This window comes from Merops nubicus, unplaced genomic scaffold, assembly GCF_000691845.1.
Source record: "Merops nubicus isolate BGI_N331 unplaced genomic scaffold, ASM69184v1 scaffold7491, whole genome shotgun sequence".
NCBI lineage: Eukaryota > Metazoa > Chordata > Aves > Coraciiformes > Meropidae > Merops > Merops nubicus.
The window spans coordinates 142,696-160,613 of record NW_008588942.1 but is presented as its reverse complement, the minus strand read 5'-3'; the positions used below and the strand labels follow the sequence as shown (position 1 = coordinate 160,613).

General features: G+C 38.0%; 1 protein-coding gene across 1 annotated transcript in view; it reads right to left on the bottom strand.

Moving 5' to 3' along the window:
• PARD3 (par-3 family cell polarity regulator) overlaps window positions 1-17,918 on the bottom strand; it is a gene marked incomplete at its 3' end in the record, with an annotated part of 183,209 nt that overhangs the window by 26,893 nt on the left and 138,398 nt on the right. Inside the window, exon 18 of the mRNA XM_008949412.1 lies at window positions 13,697-13,913. Coding sequence (XP_008947660.1) covers window positions 13,697-13,913 — 217 coding nt within the window. The remainder of the gene's footprint in view (window positions 1-13,696; window positions 13,914-17,918) is intronic.

Sequence of the window (17,918 nt, the reverse complement as noted above, 5' to 3'; positions counted from 1 at the left end):
CCTGCCCCAAGGTTAAATTTGGTAACGCTAAGAGTGTGCTATTTGTCATTGAACAAAGTAGCTCATACATGTGACACAGCCAAGCTAATTCAGTCTTTTAATAGATAATACAATCTTAATGGGCAACATATCCTTTCATTACTGTCATTTAATGTACTTACAAATGCTCCTGTGCCTCCTTCTCAGACAGAATTTGCCCATCAAGACTCTTCAGTGCTCTATTAGATAATTCAGTACTGGGCAGTAAGATGCTAAACAGTAATTGAAAAACTGTATATACAAATTGAAAAAAAAAAAAAAAATAACATCTCACTTACAAAGTAAAGAGCAGGCTCCTGAAAAAGTTTTTTAAATCGTCTTTGACAGACTACACGCATAAAAGCAGACATACAACCCTCTACTTTGCAATAGATAATACCATACATAGGAATAAAAAGAAATTTCAAAAATCCTATATATCAACAGCAGCCTACTATTAACAGGTGCCTGACTATCTAAAGTACAACGAAGCAATTCATAACATAAGCAATACTTCTGAGTCAGAGTAAAATGCTCCTTCCTAGTGCTCTGGGTGCCAAGTCCAGCTGACCTCTCTTGCTCACACTGTACTGAGAAGGTCACAAACCCTCACCCCAGTGCTACCCACCTGACAACTGCTGCCCTGCAACCACGCAGCAAAATGGACACACTCCTGTTGTTGCATTTGTCATACTCCGTGGATTAGTTTAAAAATTGTGGACCAATTTAGGTATTAATAATCCTACATTGTATGCCTCTAATTATCAGTGTCCACCAAGAGTGCTTTGAAAGAGGGTTTCAACCACAGCTACTCTTCAAAGCGTTCTCTCCACAACTATACTTCTAATTCCTGCTCTGTTCATTTTTATGCATTATTGTTTCAAAATACAATGCTTCAAAATTGCAAATTACATCTGGCTCAAGGGCTGATTATGAGAAATACGAGCACTTCTGCCTCTGCGTGAATAACTCTGATAATAATGAGAGATTGATTGAGCTCCTAGAAGTCCAAATGATGAGAAGGGTCAATTTGAACATTTCTATTAGCTTCTTTTGTTAAATCTAACACTTTGCCAGGCCAGAGACAAATACTGCATCTGGTTACCATGATTTTTCCAACCCTACAGAAGTACAATTTAGAAAATGGGTACTGGTCTAAAGGCAGACCTTATAAGAAATGCTAATGAAACGTAAAAACACACCTATTTTACTGGCACTCGGGAGATGGAGAGAAAAAAAAAAAAAAAAGGAAAAAATAAAAAGAAAAGTTGCAATGGAAATTTGCTTCAGCACTTTCCTGGTAGAAAAACTAAAAAAAAAAACCCTTAGTAATATGAATGGTCTTCATAATTCCATTTTATAACTGAAACATTTGCTTGCATGCCATGAGCATGGCCTGCCTTACATAAACATGAGCTACAATGAGAAAATCGCTAAAGATGCTCACTAAGCACATGCAATAGGCAGAGAAATGAGGACACAGATGTAATTCACCAGGTAGTTAGACCAGGAAATTGGAGTAACAATATTCCAAAAACTTAGTCTTGCAATTAAACTGTATAAAATCTGTAAAGGCTAACATAGACACACAAGAAGTTAACCAAACTACTGGCAGTTCATCTGGAGCCTTTCAAAGATTAAAACTTCCCTACAGATCTCATTACCTAGAAATGTTAATAAGTCAGTCAGCACTTTTCCTGTCAATTACTGAAAATCATTTTTGATACACGTCTCCTGGAAAATAACCTCTGCAGGGTAAATTAAGCAATAAGTGATGTTTCTATATCTTTAGCCTCATTCACATATTTACACTTAAAGGAGGTAGGGAAGGCACAGAAAATTTCCAACAGAGAACAAACAACACTGTCTAACCAAAATATCCTTAAACTCCAGAGAAGTGTGCAGCCACCATTCTCTTCTCAGAGGATGCCTACAACACCCAACAGCAATTCCCCTCGCTGAGCTGCAGCACCCAAGTGCTGGCAGCTGTAGCTTACAGCTTAAAGTCTCCTGCCCCGTCCTGGGTTCCACACTGCCACCTAACTCTCCTTGGGGATAAAAACCCCCAAATAATTAAAAAGGCAAATAAATTATGCCAATAGGATAGTTTTACAAGGCGATCTAGAGCACAACTCAATTAAGCTACATTGAATCTGCACTGTCCTAAAAAATGGAGGGCAAAAAAATAACAGGCACATTATTTTGAAAGTTTGCTATAAAGACAGGAGTAAGGCAGAGGACACAGCATGAGCCAAGCCTCTGGCTAGTGTACATTAACATGCCACTGCTGGCTGCACACACCTCTGTCTATTCTATCAGCTGATGCCCTGTGGCATGAAAATTAAGTTTACATATGCAGTATCTTCTGGGTGGAAAGTGAAGAACAAGAATTTGCACTGCAGCAGCACCACCAGAACAAACCATCTCTGGAGTGGGTGCAACAAGACTCAGGTGGATCATCGCTGGGATGCCAAGTTTGGCAGCAAATCCCCTCAGCAGCTGGCGCAGCGGCTTGCCCAGAGCTACTTGGAGCCCTGGAGATGCCCAGCATCCTATAGCTGCCAGGCGTCAGAGCTTGAGCTGTCTTCACAGTAACTGCAACTGAAATAACCGTAGCAGCTGCGATTTATACCACTGATTATTGCAGGGCCAAGCTGGGAATAGAGATTCATTTCAGATGGAAAAGGTATACAAACCAGGAGCTGCATGGGAATAATTACAGGTGAGAAATGGGGGGTGTGTGTTATGTTTATTTTTGTTTGTTTCAGCCACCATACAAATAAGCTCCAAGCACAGAAGATCTCAGACCTGGACCAATCCCACACATGCTGACAGTTTTGTTCTCATTTGTTCACACTCAGGCAATATAAGAAGTGAGTGACTGGGCCTATATTTAAAAACCTGGACAGATGATGTTTAAAATAAACCCAATCTTGACACGAAAGATATCAAGCTCCTGAGATGATGTTCTCCAGATGAGATCAGCTCTGCTCATGCTTGGTGATGCACACAATATACATCAATTATCACTGCCATCTTAATATTTCTTCTAAATATATAGCCTAAAATAAATCTTAAAAAAAAAAACAAAAACAAAACAATGAAAATGGAACTGAGTCTTCACATTTTATTTATGTATCTTACACAAGCAGTTTTCTTCCTTTTGGAATTATAGAAGGCTAACAGAATTAGCAAAGTATTTGGAGCTCCACAAATGATACCAGGACTCCTGACAGTTACAGATGATAATACTGTTGGTATCATTACCTGCTCAGTGATATCAGAGAAAAGAAATACTTTAACTGTAACGTTGCAACTGATACTATTGCTTATGATAGCATGTTGTACTTTGAATTTCAGGATTTTAGCACTATGGGTTAAAGACAAAGCTAGCATCTATAGTAACGTTGTGAAATATTTGAGATTTATTTGTGGTATGTAGCTGTTGAAAAGTGTAATGGCAACTCAGCTTGCATCCTAAATACTGCTGGCACACCTGGTGTTGAATATGCTAGCAGCACTTGCAATCGGCATAAAAATATACTACTTTCATTATTGTGGTACTTAAAAATGCTGATATGGCTAAGATTCTAGATGCATTTTTGTTATTAAATCCTCTCTTTCAGAACTTTTAGAGCTAATCCATAAACTTTGTTTCTGATTAGACATTTTCTTGTTAAGTACTACCTATAACAGCATAGCAGAAAAAAGGAAATCTACATGCATTTTCAGTCATCCATCCACTATCCATCCACCTTCAAAACTAAACACAACAGCAGCATCTGGAAGCTGTAGATAGCATATCCTTTTAGCATACAAATCTTTCATATTTTTACAAAACAGAAAACAGCACAGGACATCAAAGTCCTTGGAGACACTAGCACGGACAAGCTATCACCTAAATTTTTAAATGAGAAAACAGTTCCTCTTGAAAGCTTAAGCAACTTGCCAAACTCCAGATTTTGGTGCTGTGAGCAAAAAAGAGCTTCAGGACTAACTCTGCAGATTCCATTGACAAAGACAGGTCTATTAAGTTAATATATCTACTGAACTAGTTATTTCTAACAGAGAGTTTCTCTAGCAATAGCCCATTACCAACACAGTTTTGATGTATAATAAAATCCCTTTCAAACGTCCATATGAGTAGTATGCTATTATATTTGTTGAAAACAGTTAAGACCACCATGTAGTTCCACGAAATTGTGCTATGTTATTTTTCATTTTAGGACTAGGAACTACAAGATTGATATCACAAAAAGTCCTGAAAAAAAAGTGTTAACATTTGTAGAAACCATGATTTTTTTCTTCTGCAGAAGTAAACATTTCAAAATTTACTGTTCACCACATCACCAGCTAGCCCAAGTTCACACTGCAAAACTAGTTGACGAATTGAATGCATTCCAGCAGAGTCTATTTTACAAATATCTACAGTCTCCTCTTGCACTTCTGCTTATGGTAAGTTTGCACAGAAGCAGTAAAAATTAATACATAGCACAACACTGCATTAACTACTGAAATGTTATTGCACATCAAAAGGTTTACTGCTACTTTGCAAACATGCTTACCCGAGTGCAATAAAGTACTGACATAATGAGTCACATCTACCGGCGTGCATTGCAATCAGGTTTCCACACTGGTAGTGTAAAAGCAGCTCCTTGATATAACAGTCATTCTACACAGTCTCTAACAGACATTTTTGCATATGATATACAACCAATTTTATTATTTTGGAGTTAGGTAAAATATACCCCAAACTGTCAGTAACAGGACAAATTGCCCAGAACAGAACATACACACATCATATTTTGTGCTTGGGCACAACGGCACTGTCACAAGAAATCCTTGACCTGCAGAGCACTGAAAGCCTGGAGGACAGATGTGGGAAGAACTGCTATACAGTAACCCTGTTTTGGAACCCTGCCCATGGGAGCTACTACTGACCACTGTCAGAGAGAAAGTATGGGGGTACAGGACTTACCGGCCATCACTCAACTCTGTGTGATTGTATTCTTATGATCTTACATCAAACTGTAAAGAATCTACTGAATGGAATTAAAAATAATACCTCCTCCCCATCCAAGACAGTTTAGAGTAAGATGCTTGAAAGTAAAAATAACTTGTTTACAGATAACTTCTTCCTTAACACTTAGCATGCATGTGCCTCACAGTTAAAAGTGCATGCTTAGCTCCCTTATTTCCTACATTCTTGGGGGCAGGAAGTCCTTGAGGGTAATCACACATCACAAAAAACCTTTAAAACTTCAAATTTTGGGATGACAATTTTACTGTACATCCATGCCTTTTTACTTTATGAAAGTGGTAAGTACATGTTCATTGATTCAGATATTTTGTACCAGTGAATATTCAGTGTATCTTGTTCCTATCTCCTCTCACTGAGGACAAATACTTTTCACCAGGAGAGTGGTTAAGCACTGGAACAGGCTGCTGAGAGAGGCTGACGAGTCTTCACCCTTGGAGATATATGAAACTCAACTGGGCGTGACACTCAGCTGATGAAATATTGAAGCTGGACTGCTGCGAGCAGGAGTTCAACCAAGCAGAGATCCCTCTCTTCCTGAGAGTGCAGTACTTTCAATACCTCTTTAGTTCCTCCTAATCCTATCTTTTTTTTTCCCTCCAGAAGTTGTCATCATAGATTCAAAGTGGAGGAAATACTACTTGCATACCTTATTGTCATTGTGTTTCTAATATTTTTCTTTCTTACTTCTCTGCAAAATTTTCATTCCTCTTACTTTTCCCTGAAACAACAATTTAAAAGCCTAAATAAGCCCTCTGAGTGCCCCATACTCACTATTTTCTTACTGCATTCAGCCAAATGCAGGGGCTCACAGTTTATTCTATTCTAGAAATCATACTGGCTTACACCCATTTTGCCATTTTCACTGAGGTGTTTTATAATTTTTTCTTTAATGACTATTTCTCTGCACAACAGTGGGATGTGGAAAGCCTAACAGGAGGCATCAGCCTGCCAATGCACTGTGAACACACATCATTGCTCCCAGGACGTGAAACGCTGTAGCAAGTTGGAGCTTTGCCTTAGAAATGGATCAGATGTCCTGCAGCTGCCAACTTAAGTACTGCAAGTAACTATGACTTAATAGCTTATGTCATCTTCAGCTATAAAAATATATTAAGTTGCATTCATTTTCAGCTAAGACAACATTCCTATTCCTGTTTTTAAAAAGGATTTTCAAAGAAGACTCTGATTTACATAGTCTACAGCATCTGTAATGTATACCGATGTACAGGTGCTATCAGTAGCAAATTAAATCTCCAAACAAGATTTCCAACAGATAATGAAACAAATGTCATTAATAGAGCTTTTCACCTAACAGATCCTTCATGTCTCAAGACAGTATTTATTCACAATGCTTTGTTAGGAACTAGCACACAGCCTAGTTACTCTTCAATTATCACATCAGGTGGAGGAAAAAATTCTATTTCTATACAAGCTAAAACTGAAATTGACTTTGAATCTCTGAACTGTCAACAAATTCTTTTCTAAAAAGGCTTGCTTTACAGGGATTATAAAGTAGGTGTCATCCTTGACACTTGTGTTCTATATTCATCCAGCAGGCCTGGAAGAGAAGCGCTGCAGAACGCTGGGCAGGATGGCGGAGGGCTCAGCTGTCACGTTGCCTGCCTCCCTCGCTTGTTTTGCAGGCAGAGACGGTGCTGTAGATGTCAAAGGTTCTCTATTTAAACTTGCTGACAAGCAAAGGAAGAATACTGGGAGAATACGTTAGCAGCCACTATGAACTTGTCTCTAGTAACAGGCCATCCTGACACCTATTTCTGCATGTTAGAAACAAAAGCCTCCATTCTATTGAAATGAAAAAAAAAAAAAAAAAAAAAAAAAAAAGAAAGATACACTATATCCCCATCAGATTTACAAGTTCAAGATTTACTCTGGGAAAATCCAGTGCTAAGAATACATATAGCAAAGCCCTGCTTTCTGTCAGAATGATAAACTAGAAAGCCACATACGCTTCTGTTAATCTCTCACTTCAAGTCTCCCTCGCACAAGCACATACCAGTGCTTTCTGTGTTCTGTTTAAAAGTCACAGAGTTTATGAACCACTGAATGAAGCTGCATTCCTTAAATCCCCGGCAGACTATGTGAAGTTGCTTGGTTCAGAAACATGAAATTGCCACTCCACTGCCCTCTGCCCCAATGCCATCTTAGTCAAAAGCTGGTGTGTTTGGGGCTGCAGGCAGTGAAACACGTTTCCTCAAAGCAGCTGATTCCAACAAGCAGCGAAAACCAGGAAGGCAACAAAAGTGCAGAGAGGAAGGAAGGAGCATGGCTTGCCTTTCCAAAAAAGAAAAGTTATTTTTCAATCAAGCTTATCTCTTTCAGTCCCTTATTTAATTGGAAAGAAGGAAGAATATGAAAATGCTCTGAAAGACTTTTATAAAAGCCCTGGGTAACTGTCTGCATCAAAGATGACAATTTGCTGCATGGCTGATTTCATTTGAAAGGCTTTTCTGATTCTGCATGTCCCAGTGGCCAGCTCAAATTCTGAAAACAGATCAGGACAAAGTAGCCAAGACTAGCACAGAGACGAAGATGCCACTAACTATCCAATTTGCAGCCAGGATAAGGACTGTGCTCCTCCTCTGAAGCTTGAAAAGGGATTGAGCTTAGACCCTGCCTCTAGGATTGTAGTGGGTTGCACGTTTTCCAGCTCATAGCAGAAGCGGGGAAGCAGATGTGGGCTTAATGACGGTTGTGCCAGCTGGCTCATAGTAGCAGCAGGCAAAAAGCAGAGCACAAATGGCCCCAAATTCCATTTACCTGAGCAACGACCCAGCTCTGCGTTCCTGATGGAAGTCTCAGCACAAGCACCACAAGCTGTCGGCGACGTTCTCAGATGAGCATTAGCAAAACCAGGTGCAATTCAGTGTGCGAGCAACCAGCTTCCAAGCTTGAAATGCTACAACAAACAGGTGTTTAAGCAACACCCTCCTCTACCTTCTAGAGGCTCAAGATTTATGGTGTTTTGTGCCATGAGGAGAACAACAAAGAACAAAAAAATTCTAACTTTGTGAGCTTGTTCCCATGTTTTATATAAGTCCATACATCAGCAGAGTGCCATTCACCAGTAAGTCTTTTTAGTCATGCTTCCAAGGAAAATGCCATTATTACTGCTTCTTAAGCTACTGAATGATGAAAATCAGACCAAAAATTTTATTTCATCAAGTTTGAGGTATTTTCCAGTCCTTTTGATTAGGGTATAATTCAACAGTATTTTACACAACTCAGATACCTTTTTGTCATGTGCCTGCTTAAAAATCTGAAGGTTGTTATTAAATTAAAAAGAAGGTAATTACTAAATCAATGGTGTAACTCTTGTGATTTGCTTTTCATCTCCTTACAGACATTATGATAAGAAAACTTAAATGAAAATCAGAATAGGCGATACAAGCAAGTCACGTAACAAGAAAAATCCATGTAGGCTACTCCCCCAAATGCCCAGTTAGAGGCCTTAAATGGCTAACGTGGTTGAAATGTGTAATTCAAAGGTACAAATAATATGTTTATGAATCCAGAGAAGTCCAGTGCACCTTAGAAGCAGCTGTGTGGTGGGGGGAAAAAAAAAAAAAAAGAAAAAAGAAGACAACACTATATCTAATTTTAGCTAAATAAGGTCATAAACTAAATTATTTCCTCTTACAGAACTGGAAGATACAACACTGTAAGGCTCCCAGTAATCATTTTAAATGTAATTCAATCTAATTAGGATTAGATTTTAATGGTAATATGGGAATATTTCATTTGCATTGGCTATCCAGTGCATTGATTTACTCTCCTGGATGCTACAAATAGATAAGAGAAGAATTAAAGATCAGTTTCCATACACTATGGCTTTACATCTCCATCAACATTAGAGGCCAGATCTTGAAATATACACCCCTCCTGAAAACACCTACACACAAGATTAATTTTAAGCATATTGCCTTGTTTTCTGGACTTCAATATACAGTGCTTATGTTCTCTATTGAAAGGTTACATTTCTGCAGGACTGAGGTATTAACTCCCACAGTTCATAATGTACTTATTTCATATTAAACACTTATCCACAGTTGCTTAAAATTACATCTATTTCATAAGCAACCTCCAAAACCAATGCAGATTTTTTTTGTTTAAATTCAGTTAAGATACAATGTTCATACCCCCCCCCCCATCTTTTGTTCTCCTCAGCAGTTCCCACAAACTCAAACACACTATTTGTATTTGCAAATCCATATTTTGTATGATCATATCAAAGTCTACTTGTTTCAGCAGGTTTTTATTATCAGGCAGTAACTATCTCTCCAATATCTCCAGCAAGACATGACTAGACAGCTTGGCCTTCCTACTACTCCCATTCCTCCCTTTGGAAACCCAGAGATGCATTTTCTCTTTTCTTATTCTCAACATCTTGGTACTTGAGTTTCTTCTAAAGATGTTATTCCTAAGACACATCCTTTCCTGAGACTGACCACTTGCTAGACATATTTTTTCTGTCAGAAAACTTAATAATGGGAGTTCTTCCATACAAACTCCCCAGTGTTCTAGAACATGATCGTTTACTTTCTTGCAAACAAAATTAATGCTCCAAGGAAGTGACATAATCACAATGATTCAACTGGTTTACAGAACTATGGTTCAGGGAATAGCATAGAGGAAAATTACAATGCTTGAAGCAGCTGGGGAAAGATGTGGAACTACCACTTCAGTTGCCTATTACTTCACCAGTGCAGTCATCCACCTAGAAACTGTATCCAAATTTGTACACTGGCAATAGGCATGAATGAAATACAGGGATCGTAAGTGATCATCAGCATCACAGATCTGTCATTTCGTCATTGTCCAAGACCTACAAATAAGAACAATCTCAAACCTCCCTATCTTACATCCCGAGGGTATCCACTTTCATAAATGAAAATACCCTGTACAAGACAGAGGCAAGAGGAGGGGACGAGGCAGCAGCACAAACAATTTTTTTGTGTCAAGAGAGGAATGTCAAAGAATCACATGGCATAGAAGCCCATTAAATTACTGTATCCCTATCAGCACTAATTACAGATGCACTGTTTGAAACAGAGGCCTCTTTCTTAAGGCAGTACTACAAAGACTTATTTATCAACTGATTGCTTTTTGTTAGGTTGATTTTTATCAAGAAGTAGAAATAAGGAAATATATTTTAAATTGCACTTGGAGAAGCATACAGATTTTTGTAAACCTTATATCAAAACATATATCCACTCAGCCTTCTTAGCAGTGAAATAAAAAAACTAGCAGGATTTCGTATTTGCTCAGCTGGCAATGACCATCCAGGCACTACCTATATGTCAGCAATGGAGAAGATGGAAGTGCACAGCCTCTCGTTCAGTATGTGATTACAGCCACAGGACATGGTACATGAACCCATTGAAGGGATAAGGAAGACAGGAATGATGCAACTGTTCAGGTAAAACACATTCAGGTGTAAGCAAAACTCTGCAGCAGCTGCATCTCCTGCAATAGACCAATATTTTTGTTCAACACTTTTATAGGTTAACTTCTGCCCTATATTCGTTTGTGAAGAAAAAGAGACTCCTCAGTCAAATGACAAATTTAAATAAATTATTCCATTCTGCCCTGAAATGTCAATTTGAAAAAAAGAAATACACACATGCTCAGACAGATTTATTTCACAGTGAAAAGGGTGAACTTTCAGACTGTCCACAGCCTAATATCAGCAAAGGTCCTCTGAAAATAGCGTGAGTCATGTGTGTTAGAGTCACACAAGCTACATCCTGAATTTTACAGTTCTCCTTCATGGTCATGTCAATCCTCTTCACTATGTTTGATACATGCAGTAAGACAATGGAAGCATTTAAAAGATTTACTTATGATTTTGACCTGCTATCTGAATCATCCAAGGATTTCTTAGAAATGACGACTGGATGCTAAAGGACAAATGTAACCTAGAGTTCTCTAGTGGGACTTTCCATCTCACAGTACAGTTTAATGAAGATCCCAGTAGCAAATCCTAAGATTTTAACTGAAGGCAAGGAGACTTATTTTTATACATCACATAGACTCCACTTTATGAGCTGCCAGTTTGCATACAGGCAATAAAAAGCCCCTTGGCTAAATGCAGACATTGGAATAAAGTGTCAGTTAAGAGTAATTTCATTCTACAAACGTTCTTGCCCATGGAACCTAATGTAGAAAGATTATTTTCAGGTAAAAGCACTGAAAAGGAAGAAATAAAAGTGAAAAAAAGGAAAAAAAGAAAGGAACTACAAAGAAATCACAGTGTTGCACAGAACTGAAATCATCCAATTATGCTTTGATCATGGCTTGAATTTTGAATGTTCCTGTCGTCGTTACTTTCTATCGCACAACTTCTTTCGGTGATTACTTCATATCTACGACGTGTGTCAGACGTACAGAAGAATAAAGTGTGTTATAGGCAGAAGCAGTAGCTTGTCTTGCAGACATAATAAAGCCCATCTCTCAAACATTATTGAGAAGCCTGCCGACAAAGCAAATCAAGCATCGAGTAGAAATGAGGCATAATGCTTAATTCCCTCAATCAGCATTTTCCTACTTGCCAGGAGCACCTCTCTTGGGTGGGCTGACAAGGTGAAAGCTAATTTGCAGATCCAGGAGGAGTCAACTCCATCCAGATAGCACTGCTCTCATGTTAATTAAGAGACTGAAAAGTAAAGTTCACTCAGATATGGCAGTGAAGGAAAAAAATAACTCGAGGAAGGACTGACTGTTAGAAAGAGCAAACAACAAAGCAATCATCGGATCTTCCTATCAGTCAAATTACTGCTGTTTCCAGATTAAAGATTTCAGAAGTGTTATATCAAGCATATAGACAAGGTTACTTCCTATTTCTGCAAGCACCTGATTAAAAATGGTATTAATTTCGACTTTCACACTTATTTCCATCTAGAGTGTTCAGAGCTACACAGGAACACTAGACATTAGGCTCTAAGGCTGGAGGGTGGAGAGGAGCCAAGAAGCACTCCTCTGAGCCAGCTCTCTAGAACATGAAGGCTCCTCTTTTTGGATGGGACCCTCTGCAAGTCAGCCCTTTGCCTGCATACCACAGCCTGCAAGAGGAAGCAGCTATCTCACGGTCCTCTGGGTACTGGGAATGTTACACAGCAGGAAAATGAGGACCAAGGAGCTGCCCAAGTGTTCCAGATGCTGTAAACACTTTCTGACTGAGCTCACAAAATAGCACTTACAGTATCCAATAAGCTACTTAGAGCACATAGAATTTATCATGTATAATGAGCCTCAGTTTCACGTGTTGTTTCTGCTGCATAAGAATGGCAAAGACTGCAGAAAAGAACCAGTCAGCATTTCCTGTCTCCTACCTTCCACCCTCCCCTAGCACAGGGTGCAACTCTTCACTCCAGGCTTGAATTTAGGCCCCTAGAAGATGAAGACATCCTCACAGGACTTGCATGTGACCAGGCTACTCTCCTTTTACCCAACATATAGGACTATCTCCTATGACTCTGTTGGTATTCTGTGGCTTATGCTAACAACCTAATATTATTTTGCATTTTCTAAGCAGATTTTCTACACTAGCATTTTCTGATTAGCTACTTTTTTCCCTAATTAATATTTTCTAATGAACTAGGTTTTCTATTAACTAAGTTTGTAAAGACAATTTACAGACACAAAACAACTCTTAAGAAACTATGCAGTAACAACCTCAGTTCAATTCATGTTTTACAGGATAAAGAAGGGAACAGAATGAAAGTTAACCGAAGCTCCACTTACATGTTCTCAGAGCAGAATCATTGTTAATAAAGCTTTAAAATAATACAGCTATCTTCAAAATTAAACAATGAACCACTGCATATACAAACACTGCTTTAATACTGTTTTTTCTTGGAAATATACTTATTTACTCTAGATAGCTAAAAGACTGATTTTCTTGCTCTCTCCCTCCTTGCCACAAGTGATCAAAGGTGCTTGTCATGTTTCCCCATCTACCCAGAACAGCAGGGTGTCCCTCAGCAGTCTGCTCCTTTCAGATCACTTATGACTGCTGGAGAGACAGTTCCTTTCAAAAAACCTCACTGCTTGGTAAAAATCAAGTCTTTCACTGACCCCTTCGACTGTGGCTTCTCAGAGCACACACTCTTATTCAGAGCCTGTTTTCCTTGAGAGGAGCATGCTGGTTTTCAATCTCAAACTGATTCATCTCTTTCGGATCATGCCTCCATGATACCAGTCTTAATAGTAAAGCAAATAAACCAACTATTTTAGTAATGCATGAGCTCTGAGTAGAGTATTAGGAACAGCACAGTTTAAGGAAAAAAAAAAATTCAAAAATGTTCAACCTGTCAAATGATATGTGCGCTGCTTAGACATCACCAAAGACTCTTTCCAAGACCAACCAGCTTGTTGCTTAAAATCATTTTTTCCTCTGCAGCCCCTTTAGCTTGCCAGCCATCTCCTCCTCTTCCATTCTGAGCTGCATGCCCTTCATGACACCACTCATAGGCTCAAAACCTGAGAGATCAGCCTATATACATGATGTATATGTTTGTATAGTAAAATACGGCCTCAGCAAACAGTCACAACATAAAGTAACTACAAAATGCATCTTCTTTTTATAATTCATTCTACATTTGATTGCAAAGCACCTACCTGAACATGTCTCCTAAGCCTTTCAGCATTCCTTTCTTTGCCTTAATTTTATCCTTCTCTTTATCTCGATCTTTCTTCTTTTCCTTTCCAGCCTTTTTTCTGTCACCTTTATCTTGGTTCCCATTCATCTGTCTCTCCAATGAGTGGGATGGCTGGTCACTTGCCGTGGACACAGATTCTCTACCAGATCTTGAGCTCTCCTCTGTGTCTTCCTCCACTGAAAGCACATATTAAGAAACATCAGTAGGACGAGAACAAACAACAAGGGTAGGGTTTTGGGTACATTGCATAATGCACTTTGAAGCAGGATATAGGCACAACCACAAAATACTCTTCTTTTTTTTCTGTTTTTTTTTTTTTTCTTTTTTTTTCTTTTTTTTTTCCCCACCAAAAATCAGTGTCTGTTCATGTGGAGTTTTTGCCAAACATGATTTGTGCTTTGTGGGTACTCTGAATAATGTCTGATTTAACAAAGAGGATTAGTAAAGTGACATTAATTTGGCCATTTTATTTCTCGATCTAAATCAGTTGAGGAGAGCTTTAGAAATATCTTCAAGAAGAAACAACAGTAGTGTAGCATGCCCTGTCAATAAATTTTCAGTAAAACCCTCATAAAAATATGATAGCCATTAAGGACAGTTAACCCTCAGTGCAAGCCTTAACAGAAGCCTTAACACCTTCTGCTTCAAGTACCATAATGGTTTTGTCATACTATTTCATTTCCTGGAGCAGTTTAAAACACATTTAAGCAGTTTAAAAAAAACACTTTTGTTCTAGGTTTTATTCTTGATTGAGATGGGTCAGCCTGGGAGGTTTGGGTGGGAAGATTCCATCCAGCAGAACAAATAAAAACATTTAAGGACAGATAACATGTTCATTCTTCATTTCTAATCCAAGTCCAAGATTCTGAGAATCCTAAAGTGTACCCAAAGTTAGATTTAACAGAGCACATGTATTCCAGGAAGTTTGAAAGAAAAATGACCCGAAGAAAGTCTATTCAAAAACTGAAAACTACTCCAGGAGCTTAGTGAGAAATAAATAAAACACTTAAAGTTGGGGGGATCAAATGTACCCTGTATATACTGGTGAAGCCCTGAAGTTCCAGAAGCTCCATCATTTTATATCATCACACTATGAGTAGGGCTACACCATCTCCGAAATTTTCCAACAGACAGCACCAAGCAGCAATTAGGATCACTGATGCATACTTTGCATTGTCTTTCATAGGTGTAATGAATACAAAGGCTCCAAACAACTTTGGGCAGTAGAAGTTGAAAAATACAGTTTTGCTTATATATACACAGTCTATGGAAAAGAAACTTTTTCCTTTTTTATTCAATAAAAATTGAAAACGGCCACAGCTTATAAAGGAAAAAAGAATATTTTTTTTAGTTTAGCATATTTTTACTGCTTATTATTATTATTATTGCTAATATTATTGCTTCTGGATCTCAGCGACTCATCTACAGCCAACAGAAGTGTGTAATTCTTTAAAAACTTCTTATATATAGACTACTGTAGAATATAAACTTGCTTTTCTAAGTCATCATTCATATTCACCTCACAAGTGATTCATTGCACCTGAAAAGTCTACAAATCACTGACTGAAAGTTATTCAATATTGTCTCTTCTCTCTCAGATACTTGCCTGCAAAATACTGTTTATTCATTACAATGTACAGACCTGTCCAATAGTCTTAGCACTTATTCACTGAGTATCCCGAGATTTCTATAAATATTCTCCAACCCTAGAACATCACATAAACACACTTCAAGGAAAACATTCCATGTCAGATGAATCTCAACATTAATAACCATTTTTGAATCTCAACTAGTACTCAAGTACAAACCACCAGGAAAAAAAAAAGGGGGGGGGGGGGAAAGGACAGCTTTCAGCTTTTCATGTTAACTTTTCTTCAGAACTGTTATGAGTTGCACAGATGATACAGATTCTCAATTGTAGGCACAGTTTTAATATTCAGATAATTTAATTTTAGAAAATTAATAGGCCTGTCCTATACATGCCTCTATACTAGCTGTACTTGCACTTTTTTCAGTCACAGTGTTCCTTAATCAGTGTCTGGGATGATATTTAGTTATTATTAAAAGAGTAGTGGAAAACAACTTTGGAATAGAGATGCTAATTTTTTGCGTGTTAATTTATAGCTACAATCTGTTCCAGTTAAAAGCAACTAGACATTTAAAGGATTGTACTTGCAAACGAATATAATTAGTAACAAAAAAATGCATTAAACTTTTGACAAATTTTGAAGTCAAATGTTTACTTGGTGCTTCATTGCTAGAATTTTCAAGATGAATCAGTTTTGACCTATAGGTGTTCATATTCATATAACAATACATTAAATTAATCCTAAATATGCATTAAGTGTACTGTGCTATGCTGAGTTGCTGAACAACTTGTCATAACAACACTTCTTATTATTATTTATTTTCTATATTCTATGGAGATAATACTGCCTCCTTTCCACACTTGTGCTGCAATAAATATTTACCTGTCATACAGAGTTTGCTTGCAATTAACTCTGTGGCTGAGACTGAGCCCTGTGAGCTAGACTGCCTGTTCTCCCAGTGTGTTTCTACCGCAGTAAATAGATTTCCAGTTTTCTTAAAAGGACTCAACATGAAGAAACTTGCTTCACTTTCATGCAGCACAGTTATTCTGCAATTAACATACACCTAAATACTAGTGTTTAGAACAAATGCAAATGCTGCTCAATTAAAATTCAAGCCCAGGCTACAAATGAAACTTCTAATTTTTGCTAAGTTGCAGTAATGACATTAGGTTACTGCGAAAGGCAGAATGTATTTATTTTGGTGCTGTTATTTCCTTCCTTTCCTGCAACCTCCTGCCTCCCCATTCAGGATGCTGAAGCCAAAAAATTAAATTGGAGTATACTTTAAACATCAATTAAACCTGAAAACTAGTGTCATTTCATGAACCACACTCCACTATGGAGAACTACACAAACAGGTATTATGAAGCTATTCTCCTAATTAGGCCATAAAATGGAAAAGATGCACATGAGGAATCAAAGCTACTTAATGTGAAGCTATTTTGCCACTAAGCTTCCAGGCTTCTTATTGTGATATTTAATACAGCTCTAGATTCTAGCAATTAAGATTCAGCAAAAGATTAGAAAGCTCTGTCGATCTCTCCCAATCTAAATGCCTTGTTCTCATTCAAGACACTAAAGATAAACATTTTGCTTCCAGTCAGCTATTTCAAGTATTAAGGGGGAAAAAAAAGAAAAAAGCAACAGGAAAAATTATGTGTAAAAGCTGAACACTCACACCACTCCACAAATGTTTTCTTTACAGCAATTTAAACTTATATGCATTTTCTCAAGTACTTTTTTCAAGTGTTACCCCAAAACTGGTCTCTCCTATCTGACTTTCATCCCACATTTAGTAAATTAACAGTATATTGTTCCAAGGACAGCAAGTACATTCAGAAGAGTCACCCTCTTTGCCACATATGCTACCTGTATTTTTATGGCTTTTGTATACGGGGTGGTGAAATGTTAAAAATCCTTCTATACAATTTTCTGCAGTGCTATTATTTGCTACTCCAAAGAGGGGTCACTGTTTGAAAGAAAGAAGCACTCCTAGCACTGCAACACTTGAAGGAGAAAGGAAGAAGAAATTCCAGTAGGACAAATGGATCCAACCTCAAGGGCATCAGCAAACTGACCACCAACATGTTTGCCTGGGTTTTATGACAGAAAGCCACATTTTAATTTCAAACAATTCTGGAATAATTAAACATTATTTAAAAAAAAACGGAGGCAATGTCATTACGGCAGCAGCGAGGCATTAGCTACGAAAGGACCAGATTGTTAAATTAACTTGCACATATTTTTATGTGCCCAGGCTTTGTCCAGCTGAGGACACCATTTGGTAAATTCTCTGGAACCTAGGGCCACGTATAATTCAAAGAAAGTGGTGTGGACTGCAGTGCTTTCACTTTAAACACAGATACAGACATATTTTCAGAAAGACAGGCAATACATGGCTGGGCCAGCTCTTACATACCTAGGCCACTGTGAGAAGGAGAAGACTTTGAAAACTGAATTCCGCCCAACCAACTTATTATATGTCCTCCACTACTCATCTGCTTCTATTAACCTGACAGTGCAAATTTCTGTATTACTTCTTGGATCACAGAATCATTCTGGTTGGAAAGGACCTTTAAGATCCTAGAG